The sequence below is a fragment of the Bemisia tabaci genome, chromosome 1 (assembly GCF_918797505.1).
Source record: "Bemisia tabaci chromosome 1, PGI_BMITA_v3".
In the NCBI taxonomy this organism is placed as follows: Eukaryota; Metazoa; Arthropoda; class Insecta; order Hemiptera; family Aleyrodidae; genus Bemisia; species Bemisia tabaci.
In genome coordinates, this window is record NC_092793.1 from 5,107,481 (window position 1) to 5,135,202 (window position 27,722).

General features: G+C 36.9%; 1 protein-coding gene across 5 annotated transcripts; it reads left to right on the forward strand.

The window, feature by feature from the left end:
• Window positions 1-622: 622 nt before the first annotated feature.
• LOC109035228 (uncharacterized) lies at window positions 623-26,957 on the forward strand. Of its 5 annotated transcripts, XM_019048789.2 has the most exons (10): window positions 897-1,034; window positions 3,200-3,390; window positions 4,677-4,824; window positions 8,337-8,413; window positions 9,401-18,456; window positions 19,548-19,717; window positions 20,290-20,457; window positions 20,813-21,030; window positions 24,761-24,803; window positions 26,250-26,957. In XM_019048789.2, exons 2-9 carry the CDS (start codon window positions 3,284-3,286, stop codon window positions 24,774-24,776), a joined length of 9,960 nt encoding a protein of 3,319 aa, XP_018904334.2. In that variant the 5' UTR covers window positions 897-1,034; window positions 3,200-3,283; the 3' UTR covers window positions 24,777-24,803; window positions 26,250-26,957. The 5 variants fall into 5 exon arrangements, with proteins under 5 accessions (XP_018904333.2, XP_018904335.2, XP_018904334.2 ...); XM_019048788.2 differs by lacking the exons at window positions 897-1,034; window positions 24,761-24,803 and adding an exon at window positions 623-890; XM_019048787.2 differs by lacking the exon at window positions 24,761-24,803.
• Window positions 26,958-27,722: the final 765 nt, after the last annotated feature.

Here is a 27,722-nt window from a genome sequence, read left to right on the forward strand (position 1 = left end):
AAACGCGCGTCTCTATGAAGAATTCTACCGCAAGTGAGTAACGAAATTTTTTAAAAATGTTTCATCACAAGGATCCATGTGATTTCGAAACTTCAAAAACGTATTTCTCGAAATAGTAAAAGCTGCACTTATGTGTCTTGTCTTCCAAGCCCTTTAATCGTTCATCGAGTAGATAGCAACTACTTGTCCCCTGATAATAAGTTAAAGTATCTAGGCAGATGACAACCGGAATTGACCTGAAGGGGATGTGGCATCGTTTTTGTGGATGGGAATATGATTTCTGTGAAATTTAAATTTTTCCCTCTAATGAATTAAAAGAGAGAGAAAAAAAAACCAGCTGGTTGAACTTACGCCAGCGAAGTTGAAGTATCTCCGTTGGACGGTCACAATCATGAGTCGCAAGTTGTTACACGCACGCGTCATTTTAAAAAATTGCGCCACCACCGTTGATGCCTAAACTTCACACTCGCAGCAGCACCAAAGCTCTCCCCTCTCCTCAATTTTAAAAATCAAGCGCTTTGATTGGCCCTACAGTTCATATGTTCATTCTAAACAACCAATTGGATTCGTGTAATTTGTCTGTTGGAAGTTTCAAAAATGAAAATTCTGAATCTGATGCGACGCGAAGAGCTAGCCAATGCAAAATGCAAAATACGTTGAAGCGGAGAAGTAGAAGTTGAGTTTGAAACCGCGGATAAGTTTCAAACTTTCGTCCATTAAGTAATTTTCGTTTGTAATCAGTATCAGTTCGTTAAATCCTAGTGAAATCAGTGAAAGTTACTAAAATTAATATGTTGTCAAAGGTGTAAGGTTATATCTTGGGAACTGTCGTCGCCTTGTTGTTGTGAAAAGAATTGCTGAGTGGATTCCATCTCTCTTATCTGGTTCAGGTACGTTATCTTAACTTTTTCTTTTGTTCCCCCGTCAAGATACGTGCGACGGTTAAAACAAAGCCTATGAATTACTCGGATCAGCATTGGAGACTCTCAGCACATGGTCACTAATCACCCTTCAATCCTTCATCCTTTCTGCAGGTAATAGTTTAGTCATATTCACATCACCTTATTTCATGCTCCAAATTGATCAATGAAATGTTGTTCCAATTGAACTCATCTCCTTTGAATTCTGCTCTCTTAAGAGCTCTCAGTTCAATTACCGGTCAATAATATGCTTCGTTCTGCTTCGCACATCATTCATGCCTGATATCATTCTGTAGCTGGAGAGCGAGAGTGGCATGGTTTTGAAGGAATTCTAGGTTGTAGTTTACAATGAGGTAAACAGCAATAGTACTTAGTGATTGTTGCTGCGCATTAAGCAAGGGTCTGATATTCATGTAAATGAATCATCCTTGTTATTCTGTCTAAAAGTGTTCAGCCCAATCCTGGGAGACCCTGCCTCTCTTCCTTTCATCAGCCACCCAAACTAAGTAGTCTCTTTTCAACATACCGCACAGGAAAATCTTGCTCAACGGTAATCAAATTGAAATGCTCCCAAGTTTGCGAAAGTTGCTATAAGTACATTTCCATAGTAAATCATTTGAGACGACTGTTATCTACTCAATCACTCCTCCGTCACAGGCGCCAAACTCTGCTTTTGAGCGGGAAAAAAGCCATCACTCATCTCGAGTAAAAGGTGTTGTTTGCTCCAAAACTAAGTTGTGTACAATTTTTGTCCCTCATCACTACTGTTAAAATACAGTTATGCTGTTTCTTAAATAGTCAGCAGTAAACGTCACCTTTTCAGAAGCTAATATCCTATCTGTGAAGGGTATAGGTCCATCTGGCAGAGTTTTTTCCTGCAATTTGGTAAACAAAGCCCCCTTTGCATCATCCACCAGAGTCTTAGGACCCTAAATTTTGAGTACCTACTTAGAAAAGATAATGAAAAATTTTCCACGCGTCTGTCAGAGGGAACTCTTGGCTCTTGAGTCTCTGTGCACACCTACACTTTTGCCATATCAATGAATGAGCCATGGGGAAGGCAACATCCGGATGGTCAGACTTTGAAGCATCAGCACCACATGGACTGTGCTAGGTGTAATTGATGATCTGTTCATCAGTTTAAGTCATAGATTATTTTTTAATGGCATTATCATGGTCTCCAAACTAATGTAGACAAGTAATCGATTGCTTCAATGTCTGAATATATTTATCATCAAGTAAGTAAGTAGGTGTGTACCAAAAAATTAACAGGTCATGGAGGTTCTTAGATACCAAGTTCCCTAAGCCACTTATTCCACCCACCCTGCATTAAATGACGTAAACTTCCAAGCAAACATTAAATCTATTAATAATTTGTGTAAATAAGTGTGATCCATCTACATTAGCAATTTCAAGCACTGGCAGCTGGATTATTCAAAGGAGGTAAGTATAAATATTTCCTCTTCTTAAACCAGTCCTCAGATCGCGATTCTCCTAATTTTAATGTTTTTAATTTATGAATGGAATTCCTGTTCTATTAAGTGGGAGAATATGGAAAGATTGCAGGATGTCTGTAAGCACTACAATTACAGTTTTAAAAGTGCTATGATTCGAATTTAGCATTGTAATCATAGGAAAGTCATGCAGAAGTGTTTGAATTTAAAAATGGATGCACAGTTTCGCATGATACGAGGAGATGAGATATGGCAAAGCGACTCTACCTACTAAATGATACCATTTAAACTTGAATTCTTTTAGACAAATGTGCAGAAAGTTCTCAGCCTTCTCTTTTTTTCAAACTGGCCTTCCCACATTTTAAGTCCCATTTTCTGTAAAATGTTCGAAGCTATGTTCTTTTTTTTGTCCTTCATCCTGAAATTTGTGCAATTTTGCGGAAAGCACTCCAATTTTATCGCAATTCCATACAAAACATGAATTTCTCCACGATATAATGGGAAATGGTCTTCCCAATTTTCCCTGTTTTCCCAGTTTTTCACGCAAGTAGCCACGCAATAACAATTTCATGATTAGCAAGTTTTTGCACCCCTGCTTCTAGATTTCTCTTTAACATCAAATTAATTCCCATGTGAGCAGAATGGGATCAAAAATAGTGAGTTATACATATGCGATTATCCTACCTGCTAGAAAATTTTCAAGGGAAATAAAGGATGCAGGTGAAACGATGTAATTCTGATATTATTTTGCTGACAGTATTTTTTTTTTAAATTGACCCACAAAACCTATTCAATATTGTCATATTTTCATTTTCTGACTTGTAGACACATCATCAAAGTTTTCTGTTGCCCAAGAGAAGAGTTCATTGAAGAACCATATGATTAATTGAGCTGCAGCAGGGCAAGAGTATGGATAAAAGTGCCACTTCAAGTCGAGGAGTAAGACAAAGTCTCAGCAGAATTGACGAAGAATCAGTGTGGGAGAGATCAATCAATTCATCTGGTTCGGAAGAGTTGTAAGTTAAATATTTGTTCGTTTTTTCTGTCACTTTTTTGTACCAACCACAGGCCAATGTTCTATTATTGGTCAGGAAAAAATCCTACCTCATGGCTGCCGAAGAGCTCCACCCATGTGTTAATGAATGGGTTTGCTGGCGACAAGGAGAGACAAGAAGCAATCTGCTAAAATGCCCAATGCTTAACACTTCGTTTTTGGCAATCCTATTAACACACAATGAATGGCTTTGGTGTGAATCAAGTGAGGCTGAAGGACCAAGCCTAACAGAGATCCACCAAATCGCTTCAAGTTTCAACTGAGAAAAATAAGCTAGAGGATTTACTCCTCCGTAAAACTCAAATTAAAGACACAGTTTTAAGAGTGTCTTCCCATTCGAAATTCTACTCCTCTACTTTGAATTTTCGACAGGTGGTTACAACTAGATGAATTAAAAACTACCTCCATTCCATTTTTTATTGAATACAATTTGGTGTGAGTTTATTGAACTTTGTCTCTACAGGAGACACTACTCATGGCTTGTTTCAGGAAATATCTTCTCATTAAATCGAGAAAGAATGTGTGAGAAATGCAATATGTGTAAAAGAAAAATTGTAAACATTTAAGCAATCAAGTAAAGAATTGTAATCATTTTAAATTCCTAAAGATATTTGTGAACAATTAGCAACGTTTTTTAAACATTCACAGGGTGTCTACAAGTCCGGAAATAGTACTGATTTTTTGAGAGCGGTCCAGAAATACTGAAAAAATGTGGAAATTCCTCAAGAAGGTCCGGATTTTTTTTCGCAATTTGAGCGAGAAATTTAAATTTTTGAAATGGAGGCACTGAAAAAGTACTGAAATCTTCCGTTGAGGAGGTACTGAATTTCTTGGGAATGTACTGGAAAAGTACTGATTTTTGGCCTGCCTGTTTTAGTAGATACCCTGATCCAGCAAACATACATTGTTTGAAATTGCCAGAGCACAGCAGATTCATATGCCCTCTATTGACGGAGAAGTTAACTGCTCGTAACTTTATTCTTAAGAACACAAGAAGGGGTTATCCATCAACATCTAATTTTTTGGCAAACATCACTTCTCCGAAAATTTTGTCTCAATGAACTAAGGTTCCTTTTCAAATATGTAAATTTCATCCCTTCTGGGAATGACTCTCGCCAGTTTTTAGCAATCGCTGAATAGGCAAGGCATTTTTTTTCTTCCTTCCTTCCTTTCTTTCTTTTTTCTGTGCAATGTTGATCAAGGTCTCTTAACATACATATTTAACCTTGTCTCTTTCAAATTTTGCAGAGAGAGCTTCAGTCCTGAACCTGAGAAGACACCAGAAAAAGCAAAACAGAAAATCCAGAGCCTTGAAGAGGTAGTCACTAATGTCCAGTTAGATTATGAGACACTGAAAGAGTATACTGTTTTGGAACGACAGGTTTTAAATTCTGAGGTATGCGTCTTCATTTTAGCTAGGTAGAGGGAATGCTTCGTGGGTGCTATCCGTTAAGTGTCATTATCATCATCATCTCGAGATCCTGGTTTCCTGGTGTGTCACTTATTCAACCATTCTAACTCTAATAGCGAATTGCGTGTCAGACCAAAATGTATGTAAAATTTTTTGTAACCGGTTTTTTTAAAACTTATCTCATTTTATTTAGGGGCAGAATTTACCTATCAGTGCTAATAAATATGACCGACCAAAAAAAAAAATTCAGTATTTACCTAGTTTGCAGCATCATTGCACGAAGAAATGTCCCACAAATATTTTGGCGCTAAAAAAGCCAAAAATATCAAATCAAATCAAGGTCGCAGGTTGAATTTTGCCATTTTAATTCTATAGTTTTGAGAGAAAGCTGTTGAACCCCGTTTGGTCCAGAATTTAGCCTGCAACCAAAAGAATATGACTTCCAGTTCACGTGCTCAGGAAGTTTCTTCGCTGAATATACAAATAAAATTTACCTCATCATTATCTTAAACTCCTAAGCAATGCAATTTTTTCTGTAATTTAACTTCAATGATTCAGAAACATTACAATACTGCCATAAATACTGTTATACCTACTCAAATTTAGCGACACAGTGTGTCAAAAAAGTCCCCATCCGTCTCGATAAGTTTTGATCCAATCGGGTCAAAGACTTAAAATTTTGGGAGTGCTCCTGGTCTGACAGAACTTCTCTTGTGACCTCCCAAAATTGAGGTAATTTTGGGAGAATCCCCACAAATTTGGTCTGTGCATCTTGTTGAGGACAAGTCTCTTATCCATCACTTTCTCAAATGACGATCAGTCAAACTGCCATTGTCAACTTCATTGGACACTCATTTGAACAGATAGATTGCAACCTTCGGTTTTTTACTCTCTTTCCCATTATTCCATTATCCAATTCGCTCCAATTAGTCGAGGTCCATACGGAAGTGGAAAAAAATTTATATGCGTCAGTTCATCCATCCTTCATTATTACTGTTTATAATTGTTGAGCCTTTCAATAACTTGGATTCTTTTGGACGTAAGACAAAATGGGCTGAGTTTAACAGAAGGTCTTTCTTAGTAAAAAATTAATTTTGAATAGTTTTAAACTTAGCTCGGCGCAAATTTGCTTCTGTCAATAATTTCAAGTCATGAAAAAATATTTTGAACTTGAAAACATCTGTTAAACTTGGTCTTTAAACATTGAGTCTTATGGAAGAGTAAAACTTGAAAGGAACCTCTTTTTCTTTACCTCGGTCCAGTTATAAGTTTCATCGGTAATCGAATTGCTTTTTTTCATGATCATACTGCCCAGGGTGTTACAAAATCAATGAAGGAACATTTTTAGAAAATTGTTGTCCCCCTCAATACTCAATTAATTCTATGGCCTATGAATGGGTTCTCTGCAAAATTTAAACGCTTGAATCTTATTTCTGAACTCAGTAGATGTTAATGAAAATATTTGTATTTTTGATCTTGAATGCTTTTTATATGTGCAAAATCAGGTAAGAAATCGCACAAAAATTCTCTCCCTGAGCAGGGTTTCCACAGCTAGAGAAAACATGGAAATGTCGGGGAATTTTAAAAAGTCAGGGAAAATTTTTTAAACCTCCTTCATTTGCTTTCTAAAATGGGTTTGAAGTTTCGAAATACAAATTATGCCTGAAAACTATTTTCAATTATGTCTTCTTAACCATTTGCCATATCTCCAATTGTCAGGGAATTTCTCAAAAATGTGTCAGGGAAATGTCAGGGAATTTCATTTTCCAAATTCTGTGGCAACCCTGACTTAGGAATTCAAGCGACGGGGTCAATGTCTGAGGAAGAAAAAAGTTCCTTTAGTTTCTAAATGCTGAAGTCATTTCTTAGATATCAGAGGCTAATGAACAATACCGCCTGAAGCACAACCTTGACGAAAAAGAGTCAGCAACTTTACCACATTTTTCAGTATAAAATACGCAAGCTGATGATTTTAGTTTTTTTCCAATTCTGTAAGGGAGCGCTTCATTGACGCTGTAATGTATGAAATTCATGCAAATTTAGCCCTAAAATCACAAAAATGACGCAGTTTTCTGCAAAATCGTCAATTTGCAGATAGGCAGTATTGTTTGTTAGCTATCGAGATTACCTCCATTTTTTTGTGGTCTGTCTTTCTTAAATGACTTGCTCATCTACCTGTTAATGTAAATTTTTTCAATGTGTATTGTTATTTTGTATGTTCTCAACATTTTTCATTTTTGGAGTTAAGCACGCTGAAAATACCTAGTTTGTTTTACAGTCGCTTGTTGTGTATGTCATAATCTATCTGGGATTTGATGATGTCTAAAATTCCCTTCTTCATTTTGTAATACCTGGAAGCTTCTTAATATGAATTCGTGTTTCTGAATAAAGTGTGTGGGTTAAATTAAATGCATGATTGTGTTGTCATTTCAGTGGGCCGATTATTGAAAGTTTCAAGCACCTTATGTGCTATATGCAGCTATATACCAATATAGTTTTAATAATCGGGTCGCTGTTCCATTACCTTTTCCTGTTTTTGACAGAGCCCAGTCCATCCCAACCTCAAGTAAAACCTAATACTAACTCTCTGGGAGTAATTCACACCACAGCTGTGTCAATTTCAATGTGTTTTTATCCCTAACCAGTGAATATTATTAGGAAAAGTACTTAATGGAAAACTATCATTCCTTTTCCTTCTTTCCTCTTTTTCTTATTTTTTTTTTCTAATCATAGGCATTATTTTTTGAAAAGCACTGCAATTACAAAAACTTGAGTTTAGCGAAATAGAAATTGCATTTTGAATAAAACATGTGAAACTCAACATATTCCGTACCAAGCCTGTTTTTTGTTTTTGTGAGTTTTGCTGCTTACCCTCTGCAATGATCATGTGCAACTGACTCTAACTTGTTTTTTCCAGTTGATAATTTTTTTAGATTTTTATAAGCATTCATTAGTTAATTCCGACCTCACATTGTTTTAATCAGTGTCGCCACCTATGGATAAATGCCATTATTACTGATGGTGCTTTACGACTGAAGAGGGCAGCAGAACAAATTGAAATGAATACATGTAGCAACAAAAACAATATGTGTTTGGCAAAGGAAGTCTTGCACCCTTTACAATTTTCATGATTTTCTCTTTGTTCATGGTCCAGGCGAAAGCTTTTCTGCTGATGCCATATCTGGTTCATGAGGCCAACTCAAACGAACTATTAGCACACTGCCAATATCTATGTGCATATTTTGAGTTAAAAAATGTTGACCCTGATTTTAGAGTTTTTTCATTTGTTCTCTAAAGTTTGCCCTATTTTTGTGTCATGCAGTAGCTTGCTAGAACATAAAGTGTTGAAATTTGACCTTCTTCTCGACTGCTCTGAATGAGCATTTATCATTGAATCGGAGAAAATTTATTATAACTGAATAAAAAAATGAACTGCTGCCTGAAAATTGTAAATGTAAAATCATATGTTTGATTTTTTTTGTAATTTTTTTTTCCAGAAATTAGCTGATCTTTCACTAACCCAACCAGATATTTTAGCAAGCCTTTTTAATCGCTCCTTAGCCATGGACCAAAGGTAATTTTTTAAAGCTAATTTATACTTATTTATTACATATCGTCAATAAGTCTAATTTTCTCTCTGTCTGAATTTTGTGTGTCGAGGAGGTTAGTAAACACATGATGCTGAATGAACATCCAAGGACTTGTCATCTAAAACACAATACATTAGTGCATAATTTTGAAATGAGTTGTTAGGCATTCTTTGAATGGAAAAAATAGGAGGGTATCATTCTAGACCTTGGCCCCCTGACTTGGATCTAGATATTCATAAATGAAAGGGACCAACAAATAATAGATTCGATGATGATCCATCTGTTTTCTTGCTTATGCTGTTTCCAAAACTTGCTATCTGGAATTAAAAAACTTTTGCATCAGGCTTCCATCTTTCTTAGTTGGTTCGATGTCTTCTTAGCAGAAGGTTTTTGTTGTGGTTGAGAGGAAAAGTGTATCATCTATCTCTAAGCCAACTAGGTATTACAATCCCTCGGGAACTTTCGCCAATTTTTTCCATTGATTTCATTTTCGTAGCGTCTGTACAATCAGCATTTCTTAAAGAGGTTTCAAAACTGACAGTAGGTATGTCACTGAAAAAAATTTCATTCACATATCGATGGTGAAATCCCCAATCCACGTATCTCATCTGCGGTATTTTAAAATCTTCACTTTTATTTAATTTTTTAAAGGAGAACAAATCAACATTATCCCATGAAGCTTTTTTTCAGAATTTGCTTTGCACTGAGAAGAAAAATCACGGAAGTTTTTAAAAGTTAATGTTGAGTAGTTCTCTATTCAAAGATGAAGTATGACAGGAAGTCTGCAACGTTGCAAACCAAGATCTGTGGTTTGGTAGTTTCACCGTCAATGTGCCCTTTGAATTTAACTTTAGATCGATTCAAATCTCTTTTATTTTTAGTTTCCTTTTCGTCAAGTCAGAATGTAGAAAATATGCAAGACTTATAAAATAAAATTCTTATCAATCCTTTTTTTTTTTTAATATTTTCAGTTGCAAGAGCTTCACTGCTCTGGATACAGATCCTGACGAGTGCACGTTAAGTCAAAGTAATGCTGGTGATTCTTCAGTGAATATTGATTTTTGTCAAGAAGAGTTACAGATAGTCGTGAAAAATCTTAAAGTGGAGAATGAAAAATTAAAAACCGCTCTTGAAGAAAGGGAGAAAGCCTTATTAAATGAAAAATTGCCCAGCACTGAAACATCAGCTGTTGCCGATCTACAGCTCCAAATTGAAAATCTATCTCAACAGAACAAAGAATACAAGGACCGTATTGAATCCTTGATTCAGCTGAAACAAAGCTGTACGGATAAAAACTTGAAAGTTGATGACCTGCTCCGTCAAATCGAGCAGCTAAAAGATGAAAATGTTCGTCTGCGGCAAGAAGTGGAATCTCATCAACAGCTGGAAGATTCATCGGAGGATTCCTCCAGTGAGGAGAATTTCCGAGTACACCAGTTGCTAGAACGTCAAAAAAATCTACAAAACCAAAGAGACACTCTAAAAAACGCAGAGGCAAGTCTGAAAGCAGAACTCGAAGCTGCCAAACAACAGCTTGAAGAACAGGACGCCACATTGCAAAGGATGAAAGTAGAGTTTCAGCTCCCAGAAAACTCAGATGTTCTCAGCTCTTTACGAGAGTATGTCATTGGCTTGAGTAACTCAGGTAGCCGCGCTGAAAACATTCCTTGCAAAGTTGAATTGCCTGATGAAACACTGTCTTTGCTCAAGAGCCAAATCGAAGACCTGACTCAGCAGCTGGAAGATGCTAAGAAATTAACTGTAGCACCTGCGAACCCCAAATTGTTAACCATTGGCTCTGATACGTCAAACAGTTTCGACGATCGTTCTATAGAAAATCTTTTGGCTGAAATTCAATCATATAATTCTGAAATTGAGGGGCTAAAGTCAAACATCCAAGAACTTGAAATGATGCTGGAAACTAAAAATAACACCATTTCTACCTTGGAGGAAAGTATTATTAACAAAGACTGTATTATTCAGCAGTTAGAGGAGAAATCTGATCATTCTACAGAAAATCTATTGGCTAAAATTAATTCGTATTGTTCTGAAATTGAGGGGCTAAAATCAAACGTTCATGAACTGGAAGAAATGCTCAAAACCAAAGATACCACCATCGTTACCTTGGAGGACACTATTACCGACAAAGATTGTATCATCCGGCAGTTAGAGTGTAAAACTAATGTCTTGACTTCATACATGTCTTTTCTCACAAAACACATCGAAAATGTCACCAACAACAACAACATGCTCTTTTTGCAACTGAAAGAAAAATGCGACAGAGTTATCCAGCTAGAGAACCATTTGCAAGGTGTCAAAAAGAAGTTTGGAAAATTTGCTGATCAGAAAGATACTGAACTGGACATTTCAAACTTTTTCTACAACTTATTTGATATTGAAGAAGATTCATCTGAAAATAATACCTCTACATCACTTCCATCTGAGCCTCTAAACCAAAGTGTTGCCAACGTTCTCGCAACTCCCAAATCCTTCTTAGATTTCTCAATGTGCCTTAATAATCTCTTCGCAACCAATTCCGTAAGTAGCCGCTCAGTAGGTTTAGACTCATGGTTGAATGAGACCTCTAACTATTTCCACCAGCTTTTTGAATCTGTGCACCATAATGATTCCACGGCTGATGCAATCCAAGATAGATCACTTGCCGATGCCACCGACTATTTCATCCATAATCTCTTCAAGGCACCAAGCGCAAAATTCCCTGATGCATCTTTGAATGGTACATGTGTTTCTGATCAAACCTTTGATACCTCTAATTATTGGTATACTTTATTTGATTCTTTCCAAAGCAAAATGAACAAGTCACAAATTGACAACAGCCAGCTAAACACTACTAATATGTTTGGTAATCTGTTCAAATCTCGCAACTCTTTAAGTAACTCTCTCAACGAAACTGCAAAAACTCCCAGCAAAAGCAATCTCAGTCTCTTATACCATTCTCAAGCAAAGCATGCAGATCAGTCATTGAATTCATCTGATGCTGTCAACTTGTCAGTGTTCAAGAATATGAATGAGCACCAATTTAGCTTAAGTGAAAGCATGGAAAATCAGCTTTTAACCAGCTATGATGCCTCATCAAGAGAAAATTCAAAAGCTGATTTAATGAAATCGAATATCGTACAACCTGAGATTGCCTTATGCGATGGCACATTAAATTCATCTGCAATGTTCAATGGCAATTACACTTGTTCAGAGGATCCACTAAAGTCATTCTGTGCCGACTCAACTCTCATTGAAGGCTCCTCTGGTTTCCTGAGTGAAACACTGGCAACAGAAGGAAGTGAGTATGATCTTCTTATGAGCCCTCAGTCTCTCCTGAAGAAGATTGTGAATTTGAAGATTTTGCTGAATCAGTTCGAGAATGGCGTGGAGGAAATTTCTGGGCGCAAGATTGACATCAGTAGCTCCTCTGACCCATTTGTCTGTGCTTTTAATGTTTTGATGAAGAGCTATCGGTCTGCCTATGATGTCTTGAAGAGTCTTATTAAATCTTTTAATCTAGATAACTTAGTACCAGAAGAGTTAGAAATCCCTATCCAGGAGCCAACAAACTTAACTTCGAAGTATGAAGCTGTTGAAAGGAAACTCCACGACCTTTCTGTCGACCTGAATGACGTCACAAGCCTAATGTCTGGCCTAGAGGACCAGATAAATCTTGAAACAGTCGCATCCAAAACACTGACAGAGACAATCATTCAAAAAGAATCTCATCTTCAAGACCTGAAAAACTCATCAGAAACATCCCATGATGAGCCAGAAGTGCCAGACAACATTTTAGCCTTGGAAAAAGAGTTAGTGGCTTTGAAAAGCACCCTTAGAGTCAAGGAAGAGAAAATCAGAGAGCTCTCTTGCAAAATGGAAGAACTGAAGGATAAGAATGTATCTGAAGTTCAAAGATGCTGTCATGATCTTCAAGCCAAAACTGTTCATACCGATGGCATTTTAAATGGCTTTGTTGAAGAATTGGAAAAAATTGAAATTGAGACCACCTCCTGGAAAGAAAAAGTCTCCTTCCTGCTGATGGAACTGAATATGCAGAATTTGCTCCTAACTCATTCACACAAGTTTGAAGAAATAGAAAAACAATTTACGAGCATTGGCGGAGATTTTACCGGCCCAAGCCCTAATACTGTGCAAGATATCAAAGAGCTTCTTGTTCGTCTCCTTGATAGAAAAGCATACGCAGAAGAAACATTGTTAGATCTGCTAAGTGAGGTTGGGGTATTGAAGTCTGTCATGGAATCTAAGGAAACTGGTTTAATAAATCAGCTACAAAAGCAAGAAGCAAAAATCAAAGAACTTTCAGAGTGGAAAATTGACCAAATGCGGTCTAAAACTCAAGATCTGGACCTTGATTTAAGTGTCAAAGAAGAATCCTTACAGAATCTTCTGGAACAAGTTGGTGGCTTTAATGAAGACAAAGAATACTATGAAACTGAAATGATTAAATTCATGAAGCAAATTGATTCCTTGACTGCAGACCTTGAAGACAAAGACGCTGAAATGAGTTTCCTGAAAGAAGATTGGCGCATTATGCTTGAAGAGTCCAAGGAAATACTCAAGCAGAATATGTTAGAAGTCATCATTGCAGAAAAAGTGTCTCAGGAGTCTCGCGTGGCGGCTTTGATTTCCCAGTTGACCGCACTGCAGTCACAGGAAGAAATGAATTCACTTAAGCTGCAAGCTCTTGACGAGAAACAGGCTAACCTTCTGGCTGTTGAAGAGCAGTTGACCAATGAAAAGGCTTTATGTGTCAAGTTGAAGTCGCAAGTTGAACAATTGGAGGGTGACCTTGAAAGATGCTCGCAAGAACTTTCACAGGCTTTGCAAGAAATTGATGGTTTAAAGTCTGAATTAGAATGCACAGACGCCAAGATCAAGAATTTGCAGTCGGAGGTTGATAACTTTGAGTCCCTGAAACAATCATTGTCTGAACTAATGGAGAAGAATTCATTGCATCAAGAGAAAAATGCAGATTTGTCAAAACAACTGGAAATTATGTTAGCGAACAAAAATGGAAATGAAACAAAAATTGAAGATCTTACCGAGAAGTTGAAATTTTTGGAGGCAAATGAAGCTGAGAATATAAGGAAGATTGCTGGTCTTTCTGAAAAGTTAAGCTCCTCTGAGGCAGAAGCGCTTTACAGCAAGAAGCAAGCAGAAAATTTGGAGGAAGAATTGAGTGTTTTGAAAGAAAGTAAAGCTCTATTTGAATTGAAAGTTACTGGTCTAGAAAAAGAGTTGGCCTTTTTGAAAGAAAAAGAAGGAAAAGGTGTCTTGGAACTGTCAGATTTAATGGAAGAGCTTAACACTCTAAAATTAGAAAAATCCCAGATCAAACAAGAAAATAATGAACTAGTTGAAAAATTGGAAATTTTGAGAGTGAATGAAGCTGACATCCAGCAAAAAGTTATAAAGCTCGAAGAGACGTTAAAAATTTCTGAAAAAAATGAAGCTGAAAGTAAAGTGAAAATCGTGGAGCTAGAATTAGAGGTAACCACTCTGAAATCAAACGGAGAGGAAATAAAGCAACAAATTATAGATCTCAACGAAGAATCGAGTGCATCAAAATTGAAAGAAGCCGAGGTCGAACAGGAAAATGTCAACCTAGTTGAAGAATTGAAAGTGTTGAAAGACAGTGATGGCCAGAGCAAACTGCAAATCGCAAACTTAGAGGAGGAATTGAGCATTTTGAGAGCAAGTGAAGCGGAAAATATTTCGAAAATCTTACTTTTAGAATCAGAGTTATCTGCTCTGAAAGTAGATAAAACTGAAAGCGGAAGGCAAATTGCTGAATTAACTGAAGAGCTTAACACTATGAAAAACCTCGCTCAAAGCAATTCCGGAGTTGCAGATCTAGTTGAAGAGCTAAACACTCTCAAGAAAGACAATGAACAATTAAATGAAACCCGGTTGGAACAACTTGAAAAGATGCAGGCACGACTTGTTAAAGTGGAAGAACAGCTCAATGACAAGGTGTCAATTGCAGCAGAGCTAGAGTCTAAATTGCAAAGCATAGAGGCCGACAAAAAGCAGTTTGAGGATAGAGTCAACCAAATGATGGAAGAAACAGACAAGCTGAAGGAAGAGTCCAAGATTCTAGCCAATTTAGCAGAGGATAATAGCGTCAAAGAGCAGTGCATTAAAGATCTGACGAGCCAACTTGAAGCGCAGAAAGAGGCAGCAGAGGAAAGACTGGAAGAGGTATGCTTGAAGCTGAATGAAACTGAATCAGAATTAGAAGAGAAGCAAATGGCCTTGGACAGTATTCAAAAGAAGTATGAAGCTTGCATTGCTGAGAAGGCTCACTTGGAGAAAGAGTTGAAGGCTCTGCAAGACGAGTCATCAACTCTTGCTGCAGTGAAAAGCGACCTAGCCAAACTGACCGAAGACAATGCAGCCAAAGACAAGCGCATTGAAGAGGCATTAAGTCAATTACGCAACTTTGAAATTGAGAAAAAGCAGAATGTCCATTTACCGGAGGTAATGGAACAGACAGAGTTGAAGCTCGCCAAAACGGAACTTGAATTGAAGGAAAAGGAACAACTTGTATCAGATTTAGAGGAGGACAAAAAATACCTTGAAGAGGGCTTGATGAAGTTGATGGAAGAAGTTGACAATTTGAAAGCACAATCAGATTCCAGTAGGCAACGAGAAGAAGGAAAGTCTGCAGGAGAAAATAATGAGTGCACGGAAACTGACAAAGATGAAAAATTATCAGGACATCTGTCTGCCCTTCACATGAAATTGGACGATGAGGAAGAGCTAATTTCACACTTGAAAGATAAGCTCAATAAATTATCTGTTGAGAAGAGTGAAAAAGAAGCTGAAATATCAATGCTTTTAGAGAAATTGGATAACTATCAGGCCAAAGTTGAAAACCAGCTTAACGAAATCGACAGACTAACAAAGGCCACTCTTGATCAGCAATGCCAAACCCAACAAAACGGGCCTCTGTCAATAACAGTCCTCAGCGAAGACATTTCCTCTCAGCATGATGATGAGATTAAAAGGTTACTTCAAGAGATCTCTGCTCTATCTGAAGCTAACACCAAACTTAAAGTTGAGCAAGCTGTGCTCATTGAGGAGAAATCAGACGAGATGAAAAATCTAGAAAAAATAATTTCAGATAAAACTGAAGAACTCGCTCAAGTCTTGTCTGAAGTGGAGGCCAGTAAACAACTTTCAACAGAGTCTAAAGTTGAGGTAGAAAAAATTAAGATGGAAAATAATGAAGCCTTAGCAAAGATGGTCATGCAAGTCAAGGAACTCACAGAATCGGTTCATGAGAAATCTGCTGTAATTGAAAGCCTGAAAAGTGAAGTTGATTGCCTAACACAAAAATTGAGATCTTTAGAGACAGACTTCAGCGTCAAAACGGAGGAAGCCTCGAAGTTACAAGAAGAACTCGAAGGAAAGTCAGTGGAAATGCATTCATTAGAAAAAGAAGTAACTGAAATGAAAGAAAGTCTTGCTAATCTTGAAAATGCAGAAAATCAGTCAGAGAAACTAAAATTGGAAGTGAAGACAAATGAAGAGATGGTAGAAGTATTCAAGAATAAAATGCATGCACTTGAAGAAGAGATTCGGTTCAGAAAATCTGAAGAGGAAACCTGGACGCAAAAATTCGCTGTGCTTCATGAAGACATAGACAACAAAGTGGTAGAAATTGAAAAGTTGAAAAAAGAGGTCGACCAGCTGAGTCAATCCAAAAATGCATCCATCTCAAACCAGGAAAGTAAGCCACACCCATTTGAGTCCCCAGTAAAAAATTCCGACGAATTAAAAGAAATACTGGCTGCCAAACAACAGCTTATCAAAGAGATCCAGTCACTGAAACCTGAGTACCAAGCGGACAAAATCCCTGTCCCTTGTCTAGTCCAGGAGCTGATGACCACTATCATGGAAAAACAGAGAGAAATCTTCACTCCAATCCTAAATGAATCCGAAACATTGAAAAAAGAGAATCAATACTTCAAATCGAAGGAAAATGACACCAAAAAATGGATTGATGATTTGGAGCATGAGAACACGAAACTTCAAACTTCTCTTAAACAGAAGGAGGTGGAAATATCTGTAGCTAGTGAGAAGTTGTCCATTCTGACCCAAAAACTGGAAAATGAATCAGACGTAGTAGCAACTCTTCAGTCACAGCTGGACTCTAAAGTTGAAGGCATTGCAGCATTAGAGCTGCAAGTAGTTGAGCTGAAAGAAATGACTTCAACCCAACAAACAGAAGCTGAGTTGAAATTACAAGATAGTGAGATCAATAAATTGAACTCGGAATGCAATGATCTGCGTTGCAAATTACTCAAAGAAGAAGATACTGTTGTCTCTCTACGGAAACTAATTGAAGAAAGAACCATGAAGCTTACAGAATTGAATGACGAGTATGTAAAATTAAAGGGAGAACTAGCCGAAGTTCAACTCAATAATGAGTCTTTGAACAAAATCAGTACATGTAAAGATGATGAAATCAGCGTTCTCAAAGAAAAATTAGAGCAGAACATCCTCAACATCGGTGAGGCCAATGAGGTAAAAGATAAATATAACCTCTTGGTCAAGTCAAAAGATGCTTTATTGGCAGAAGTTGCAGCCTTGCAACAAGAAATTAATGATAAAACGGAGCAAAACTCGTCGTTGGCAGATCGATTGACCAAAAAAGAAGAAGAAGTTTCTAATTTGATCAAAAATACAGAAGAGAAGACATCTCAGATTGCCAGCTTGACATGTGCCATTGATGATAAAAAAGCTATCATCGATCAGCTGGAAGCATCGCTAGAACAAGAACGCTCTAAAATGAACATCCAGAAGGATAGTAATGCTGAGTCTGAAAAAATCAAATCATTAAATACTGAAATCAAGAGTTTAAAGGATGCCCTGAGCAAGCACAAGTTGGATCAGGAAGCCTCTAAAGGTGAGATGAACAAACTAAAACAGCAAGTAAACTCACTGTTGGAAGAGATCAAGTTAATGGAATCAAAACTCCAGATTGAAAAGAACCGCACTGCGATCCAAGTCTCAGAGGTGAAGGTCCTTGAAGAAGAGAAGAAAAAAATCTTGACGAGTTTGCAACAGCTCCAGGAAGAGAAAACTGCACTAGCAAACCGCCTTGAAAAACTACAGACAAGCTTCGAAACCTCCATCTGTTCCCCCTCTTCAGAATCCAAAAAAGCTGACCCCACTTCAACGCCCATCATGTTCAAGCGTAGCAAGCAATGCGAGAAACTGAACCGTAAAAATGCTTCCCTCGAAAAAAGAATGGAAAATCTCATGGAAAAAGAGGGCAAGCTCAAGGAGGTGGAAGAGTCTCTGAGGGCTCTGCTACCCTCACAGAGTCCTAGCACACTTCCTGCCATGGTGTCCCTGCTGAAACAGAAACTAGAAGGAGCTGACGGAAGTGCAGCCCGTGTGTCAAGAGAGCTGTTGGAAAAGGACAAAAAAATTGAAGAGCTGGCAAAAATTATCGATCACAACAAAGAGAAGATGACTGCTCTTAATGCAGCGCTAAAAGAAAGTGAAGACAAGCGGAAAACGTTGGATGAGGAATGCGTGCTGACGTGGCAACAGTGTGTCTCACTCGAAAAAGACTATGCTGAGGCCTTGCGGCGCGAAGGTGAGCTCAAACGCAAACTGCATGAATCGACAACTATTTCAGAGTCTGTTCTGGCCGAGGGCGACATGGCAAAACTGAAAGATGAGAAAAACGCTCTCATGAAGGAGAACCAAGAGTTGGTCGGGCAGCTGCGTAGTGTAAAGAATGAGAAGCGGCAGATGGTGCAAGACTTTTACAGGGCAAAGGCAAAAGTCAAGGAGTCAGAGGCAGAATTAGTACAGCTGCGGAGCCAAGTTGAAGCGCTAGAAAAAGAGAACCATGCACTGGACGCCAAGAATAGCAGCCTGAAGGCACATCTTATCCAGGTTACTGATGAAAAGGAAAACTTGAGCACCAACTTGAATGTGCTTCTCTGCAAGTATGATAAGCTGGAGACCGACAAAAATACAGCCAGTAAGTTAAATTTTACTAATCATGTATTTTTTGAAAGAAAATGTTAGTATCCAACAGCACTGAAAAATACCCAATCCAATCTCTCATAGAAATTAACCTGTGAGTGATTAAGAATAAAATCGCATCAATTTAAAAAAGTCAAAATATTCCTTACTTAATTTTTGTTGCGATATCACCACTGAAAAGGGAGTGCAACAGACCCCACAAAACGTTGTCTGGGACAAAAATTGAGTAAGGAAAGATTTGAGTTTTTTTTAAATTTCAGCGATTTCACTCTTAATTAAAGTGTACTTTCCTTGTTTTTCAGCCTTATTTTCATTATCATTCTAACTGTGAGCGATTCTTAAGGATAAATTTTTGTTGTGAATGCATCAAATTCACAAAACCATAAACGTGCTGCAAGAGTAATTTACTTTTCAAGGTACCGTTGGTGCAAGGCACGAGTTAATTATAGGTTTTGCAAGCTGGTCCCAGAAAATGCACAATATGCGGGGATGTAAGTTTAAGTGTGTTGAATTTAAGATGTAATCAATTCAAGTTCAACCGAGGTCTCTCCCTCAATCGCATATCATAAAATTTTACCAGCAGTTTTTAATGAAATTATCAGTTTATGTAAGTACATATTTAGTTAAGCACTTTCTTTTGCACATTACATCAGATGTCTGTAGGGGAAAAGTACGAGTCACTTGCCAGCATCAAATTAATTTATTAAAGCAGCTTTCGAAAGTATGAGCTTTTTGATCCTCCCCTCCCCCTTTTTAAGGCACCTGTAAGACAGACTCTACCTTTTACAAAATTCATAAGACCGACTTGATATCTCCGTTCCCATTTTCAGATAATAACGGAGAAAGTCAGAACAATGTCAAATAAAATTATTTTTCAAAATGGGGGGTCTTTTATAACATTAAATAACCTCTTCCCCTTCTCTGTAAAACCATCTAACCAGTCTAGACCTCTATCCCTCCTCTTAGTGGTGTACATGATACTTGAATGGCCCTATAGTAAGAATATGAGCATTTTCCTTCAGATATTTGTGATAAACATTGAGTTTATTTTCTATTGTTAACCTATGTCTCTATCCTATTATCTAGCTGATGATCAGCTGTCAAACCTGAAGAGTCAAATCCAGAAATTGAAAACTGAACTAGCTGACAAGACTGCAAAAATCACAATGCTGGAACTGCAAATCCAGAGTGAAAACTTCCCATACCGTGGCAAAGTTGCTGAATTGGAAACAAATCTTGCCAGCTACAAGAAGAAGGTAAAATTTGAAAACTCCACTTATTCAAAGGGTGATTTTTCAAGAAATATATGCCTTTAGCGGAATTCACGGCTCTGCTCTTATGAAAGAGTCATGTTAACGTGAACTATGAGACCTCTACATTATGTAGTCTTAAAAATGTCCATAGCTGAAGAAAAATACTGATGTTTTCAGCATTATACGTATTCTGAAAGAAAGGTCGGCTCAACCTTACCACCCTGTTAGTTAATTTTTTCGGGTGATGCTGTCAGAGAGCATGTGGAGAACTTTTATTCTGAGAGACTTTGGTGATGCTAAAGAGTCTTTCAGTACATAATTGAAGCTGACTTTGTTACACTACTCTGTTTTCAGCTCATTTTTTTTCTTTTCAAAATGTGACTTGGTGCATTTTTGTAAATTCCGTCCAATTTTACTAAATATTTTATAACAAAATTTCAACGACTTCATCATACCTATTGTCTCTTTTTCTTTTCCTTATTTTCATTTTTAATCATCAAGAATGTTAGCTCACAAAATGTTAACTAATGAATTTGTTATTGGTTGAAGCACTTAGATTCCTAATTTCTTTACAGTGCGAGGATCTTCGATCCCAGCTGAGACGGTACCAGGCATCCATTCAAGAGTCAACACTGCACGAATGCCCTCAATGTGTCTCACGGCGAACCAAGACCAAGTCGGAGATCGGAGTCCAGACAATGGCCACTTTACAACTAGATGGTGAAATGAGCTCCATCGTTCAGGTATGCTTAGTTACTAGCTGCAAGACATCTCACCTGAGATACGATCGTATAGTGGACCATTTTGCAGTGAGTTTTGGGAACATTTCTGAAATTTCACTGAGACCCCTTGTAAATTGGTACAATTTCTGAGGAAAATTACCAGCTTTAATTTCCAATTACATCAAAGTATTTCTGGAGGTCCCCCATCCACCTCTAAGTTAGTGGCAAAGTACGCAAACTACGTTAAAGAATAATATTGGATATTTTTATCTCTTTTTGACCAGATACATCCTCTGGGTTGCTCTGAGCAAAAATATGATCAATGAAAATTCTCTTTATTTATTTGTTCTTTTTTAAATGAAAATTACTTTTACAGAACAATGCCGAGGCTGTAATGAAGGATCGTGTAAAAAAACTGGAAAGAGAACATGAAACTATGAAACGGCTGTGTCGTATGCGAGCTAGCAAAATTTCAACTCTAGAACAATACATCAAGCAGAACAACTTGCCTGTTCCGGACAGCAAAGAGAATCCTGAATCAGCATCTGCGCGAGCAGCAAAAACAGTAGAGAAAGAATCAAGCTTCTCTTCAAGGTAAAGTCAGAATCCTTCATGCATTTGTTTGAGTGCTACTTGTGGCTGCCTGGTTTGGTTGCTTTTTCTTTTTTGCAGCAGGATTTAATTTGAAGATAGTTTTCCAAATGGATAAAAATCAGGTGAAAGGATTGAGGGTCATGAACGGTTTTTGGTGCAGTTTATTGAAAATCAAATAGGATATTTTAGAGCTCACTTCACACCTGAAAAAACCGAAAAATGAAGACCTTATTTAATACATAGCATTTGGCAAGAAATGCAACAGTCGCAGTCTTAAAAGATTGAAATGAGATATCAACATGCAGTTTAGGTAGGGCACTAGACAATGTAATTACAACTCTAATGAGAGCTCTTTGAGCGTTTTTTGTGAAACATTTCTTGAGTCAAAGCTACTTCTGCTAAAACTATCAAGCAATGTGATATCCTCATCATACATACACAAAAATAAAACGAAAATTATTCTATTTATATAATTTGACTCCGCTCATGTCTCAATCATTAGTTTTAATTCATCAGAATATTTAATACTGCTAAGCTTTGACTAAATACTGAAGGCATGAAAAGCTTGGGCAAAGCAGGTATGTAATTACAATAAATGCCTTCACTACTCATATAAGGCTTGGGTAAATACAAATCCCATTCTGCCATAATTTAGTTATGGCCTCATGAAAAAACATTTTCATAATTAAATTGAGAGTTGTTTGTTGTAAAATCTCAAAGATAATTGTTGATGCTGGGTTGGTTTTATCATCAAAAAGAATTAATTTTAAACAGGAGAGCATGTTGTATTAAGAAACTGAAGAGTGCTTCAAGAGTATTCCATCATCTACTGCCAGTAACTCTTGTTTCCTACAGCGTAACTGTAGACCTACTTATTGAAAGTCGCGTCAGCAAGAGATCTTTGAAACTTCACAATGCAGTCTCTTGCAGTAATAACCTCTATGCCTTATGCAACCTATTTTTTACAGAAATGCTGTAACAACATGTCGACGGTGAAACTCCCAAACCACGTATGTTGGTTTGCGAGGTTGCAGACTTTCCTGTCATACAGTAAAACCTCGATTTATCGGATTTCACAGGACCGGAGGCCGAATCCGTTAAATCGCGCTAGTCGGTCCTGCTGAAGCGACCGGAGGATCGACTTGTTAAATCGCGATCCGATAATTCGAGGTCTTACTGTACTTCATTTTTCAAATAAAGAACTACTCAACTTTAATTCTTGTAAACTGCCATGATTTTTCCTCTTTGTGCAAAGCAAATTCTGAGAAAACTTCAAGGAATAAAATTAGTTTGTTCTCTGTTAATTAAAGAAAATAGAAACAGATTTTCAAACACTGCAAACAATATAGGTGGTTTGGGAATTTCACCGTCCATGTGTGTTTTCAATAACTGACCAACAAACCTCGGTGCAATTTTTATTTGACCTGCTTCTTCATTTGATAGCAAAACCACATCGAAAATAATTACTACCTACAAGTTACTATTTTATTTTATATTTTGCAGCATAAGCTCTGCTCCAATTTTGCTTTTTGCCTTGTAAAGTAGTTTCAAATGTCTTGCAAGTAGTGCCTTAATTTTATTGAGAAGCTTTTAAGTATTGAAATTTTGCAATCTTTCCTCTTTTTTCATTCTCTCCTGTTTTTCAGTGCACTTATGTATATTTTTGAAATGGAATGAAATGCTTACTGAGTTTGCCTCTCCTTAGATTTATCTTGCATTTCTTGAATTTTAGCCCTGCCTATCTTTTTTTATATTCAGCAAAGGGTATCCCGGTAAAGGATAAGCATGCCAAATTTCCCTCTTCACGGATGCTCATTTTACCCATCCGCAGTCATCAAAGGGATCCTACAATGAAGATTTCGAACGATTTTGGCCTTACACAGGGTGTCTATTTGTCTGGAAGTAGCACTGATTTTTTAAGGGCGTTCTTGAAGTACTGATCAAGTAAAAATCCACAAGAAGGTCCAGAATTTTTGGCTTCACACCACACATGTTTTTTAAGATAGCTTGGAGAGTATGCTATCCCTTGCGCATTGATTCTCAATGGAGTATTTGCCTGCTAGATTGTAATTGTGCAGTCAGTTGATCTCCAGGCCACCAGTGAGCTTTGAATTTTGACCCAGGAAGTAACTCATGGATTCTCTGAGAAACCCTTAAGGTGATTCGTCAAGCTCAAAAGAGGTAGTCGAACTGGTATGCACTATATCGCATCTTTTAGGTCAAAAATCTCGGCAGATTTTGAATTTTTAGCAAAATTAAGGACGATAGCCCCTGCGCATGAGCCTAAAGAATCATTCTGAACCCAAAAATCGCAAAAATTCAGAGAAATGAAAGCAGAATAGTGTTTGGAAAAAGAACCTCACATTCGATTCAGCTATCAGTTTCTGTATCGAATGCGAAGTTTTTTTCCAAATACTATTCTGTTTTCATTTCTCTGAATTTTGCGATTTTTAGGTTCAGAATGATTCTTTCGGCTTATGCGCAGGGGCTATCGTCCTTAGTTTTGATAAAAATTCAAAATCTGCCGAGATTTTTGACCTAATTGATGCGATATATTGCATGCCAGTGTACCACATCACTTGAGCTTGACGAATCACCTTAAAATAAATACTCATCTTTCAGCAATGGGTCTCTAGAGAAGGTATGAATTGGACTGCATTTTGCAATTTGGAACTATAAAATCTAGCCCGGTTTAAAAACAACGTATGTGCCATTAGTTTCTCTATACACGTAAGTGTTTTTTCAGATGAGCCGGAGTTTATAGTTCCAAATTGCAAAATGCAGTTCAATTAATGCACCATGCAGCATGTATTCTCCTCAAAATTTTATGTGAAAAATGAATCCACCACTAGAAATCTGGAATTTGACTCCAGAACAAGATACAAGTGTTTAAATTTAATATTGATTAAGTGGCAGAAATACTAATGACACAATTTTTATAATCTAATTTCCGTTTAATCTGCATTATATACAGGGTTGCCAAGGTCAAGGAGAACGGGGAAATGCCGGGATGGGGATTTTAAATAGTCAGGAAACACCCGGAAATGTCAGGGAAAAATTGTCAAGTCACATTTATTTCCTTTCTAGAATGGGTTTTAACGTTTTGAACAACAAATTTCGCCTTAAAACTATTTCAAATCATGTCCTCATAAGCATCTGGCGCATCCTCAATTGTCAGGGAATCTTACCAAAATGTGAAGGGAAATGCCCAAGGAATTTAATTTTCTGAATTCTGTGGCAACCCTGAAAATATGCTTGCTTGTCAATATCTCATCTAGGAGTTGATTTCTGTTCTCATACTTTGTCGTTTCTCGCACGAAGGAACGCAACTCCATTCCAAGGTTGCAAAATTGACTTAAACAATTCAATTTTTTACGAGAATATACCTGCATAATTTTTGTTGAAAATTTGTCTGAGTTTCACTTGATATCAGAAGAAAAATGGTGAAATTTTCAGTTCGAAATTTTCAAAATCATCCCGGTAAAAATAAACTTTGCACGAGGAAATTTGGCAACATTGAAATGCAGTTACATTCCTTCGTCAGGAAAACGACGACTAATGTGAGTCGTTTTCCTCCTAAACTTTCGAAGAGAAAACATGTGAAGTTTCTTCTGGTTCAGATCTTGTGTAGTATCCCATTATTGTGTGGTATGTCTTGCTGAAAACTATTAATCCGTTGCTTCTTTTTTATTAAATCTCAATTTCATTTTAAATGCTTCTTTTCCTCCAGGCTGTGGCCATTCTAGTTCACTCGCTTACTCCAATTTTACACTGTAAGTGCTTCTATTCTTTCTCTCTTCCTAGACTTACAATTTAATTATTTTCCTCATTAGATATTTTGAGCAATTTTTCCTGCTCAATTTGTTTAATTCATCCAGGATGAAAAAGTAAAAATTATTATCATAGACATTAGTTTTCATCGAGTTGTCTGTATTTCATAGAGCCTGTCGCTAGTGGCTGTCCCAAGGCATTTTCTCCTAAATCTTTGAACCGAGGGAGGAAAAAGGTAGACAAATGTCACATTAATCTGAATGCATCAATCATCGTTTGGCCCATTGGTTACTACATAGATTATTTAGGTTGAATAATGCTCTAGTCAGATCTGAGATTTGGCCGTTCTTTTCTTCCCACTGTTCTAATTGCAATGCTTGCATGATGTAAATAACACTTTCATAATGTAGTTTTTGTTTTGATATGAAAAGAAAAATGAGAAATTAGAAAGGAATGCTATGCAAGAAATAAATTCTCCAGTGAGCTGTATCGATTCCTGCGTCATCAACTGTCGCTTGTTTGGTTATTTTTGCCAGTTTTCTTAACAAATTTTCCTATACCCTAGAAATTATCCGGTAGCTCAACTCCTCTTTTCCATATTTTCTCCCTCAGTTTAGTCTGTAATGCAGTTCTAATTTTACAGCTTCATCACTGAAAGTATTGTGTTTTTTGCACGCATATATCTGTATTCAGTCATAAAACGTCACAGGGGTTTGCAACAGGAATGCCTGTGTCACACTATCAAAGCTAGCCATAAAAATATCAAGGTCAGGTGTTGTGATTGGCTTATTCGATGACTTGGACCAATCACAGCTCTTGACCTCGATATTTTGATGGAGTATTTTGATAGTGTGACACAGGCTGAAAGCTCCTCCTTTTGTGAAAGCCACTCTATCGTTAGCACAAGCATTTTTTTCTCTCTCTCTCTCTTTTTTTAAAGAGACAAACTTCATTCATTATTTTTATAATACTTGACCATTTTTTATAGTGTAGAAAGATCCTTTACTCCCGAAAGTATAAAAATACTTTAAATTAACAATGAGAGGAAAAATTGGACTGCATTTTGCAATTTGGAACCATAAATTCTGGCTCTTCTGAAAAAATACTCATGTGCATTGGGAAACTAATGGCTCATACGTTGTTTTTAAACCCGCTAGAATTTATTGTTCCAAATTGCGAAACGTAGTCCAATTAGATGATGCATGTGTCTCTCGAATGCTTTCAACATTTCAGTCTCAGGGAATTCTTGTTATAAAAGAATCGCTTGGGGCTGGGGTAGACAATTGTGTTTTATTTTTTAGAGTGAATACAATTTGATACGGAAATGGAAAGTTTTGGATTCGTTTTTCTAATTAATTGATCGAATATTCTAATACTGATATGATTTCCGTACTGATGAACTTTAAGGCCACAAAGTTTTTACATGAATGACTTTCTTTTTCTTTTAGGCGAGTCTTGACGGAAATTCCAGGAGCAAACTTAAAATTTTAAGACATCGTTGAAAGTTTCGGCAGAGCTTGGAGACAGAAGAAATGTTTTCTCATCATCACTCCAACTAATTGATTAGTTATGCATTGAAAGTGTTCGCTTTTAACTTTGTCACGTCCATCTGATCATCATAGGCTTTTTCTTGAACATTCATCAATGAATGTCGCGGATCTACCTGTAAAATTATCTTGTTTCCTTATGTATAGTTCATCATCAGCAGTTTTCACTAACTTGCTTCTTAATATTCCTTCTTTCTTTCTTTAAAGTGTCTTATGTTTCTTCTTAATGCTCAATTCTTCTGCCCACCTACTATTTTGATGCATTATAGTCTCTCACCCAGTGATCTTAGTAATGTACCTTATCTCAAATATAATTTTAATATTCCCTAGGTTTATTTTTCATTTGCATCCTCCTAACTAGGAGACCATTTTTAATGTAATGTCTTGTGAAATGCTTGCTGTAAATAATCGTTTATTTTTATACTTTTTATACTAATATTTATGTGTAATATTTAAAGTACTATTTTTTACTGTGATTAGGATCCCATCAACGCTCTATACAAGTATCATTAGTCAGATTTGTGAAGTTCCAAAACTTCTGAAACATGATTGTATTAAAGTTTAAGCATTTTCTTCTCATTTTTAATAAATTTGTGTTCAACTTGAGAAGACTCTTTAATTACAAGCTGTGTTTTCAGATTGTCAGAATTATTTTACTTTGTAAGATACATTTTTATGTGCAAGTAAATACTTAGTTGCTGAGCTTGTACTCAATTTATCAACTGAAGACTCGCATAAAGGTCTACAGTTTAGATGAAAATTTTGACTGAGGAGCTTGCCTTTTGAAAGCGGGTTTTACGATGAAATCAAATAATTTTTCAAAGAACAGCTTGTTGTTCACTCCATTGAAATAATCGGATTTTTGTCTTGTGTGTCATAATTTGAAACATGATCCATTTTTATCGTGGTGGCAAGACTCCTCTAACTGAAATTTCTATGAAAATATTGTATGCACCATGTACAAAAAAGTAATTAAAGAGCTCACACTTTAATTTTCAATTTTCATTTCATAAATTTTGAAAAATTTGAATGATTCAAAACAGCATAAATTAGAAAATGTACATTGCTTATGCTCCGCAATTTCTTAATTGTGTCAGTGTAAGTTTTGATAGCTGGTTAAAGACAAGAAGGAAAAAAAAATACCTGCAGAAGGTATTGGACTTGGTCAATGATGTGGTTCCTATTCTTATTTTATCATAGTTTGTTCTTTTTTGCAAATTAAAGTCTCTCTCTCTCTGACAAGGGGAGTCTACGAAGTGACATCCTGGGATTGGGTTCATTTTGCTTGTACATGAAGAAGAGACAAATCTAAGGTTGACGTATTTTTTTTTAGCCGCCACCTCCCAACCGTTCTCGAGATATCGATTTTTAAAG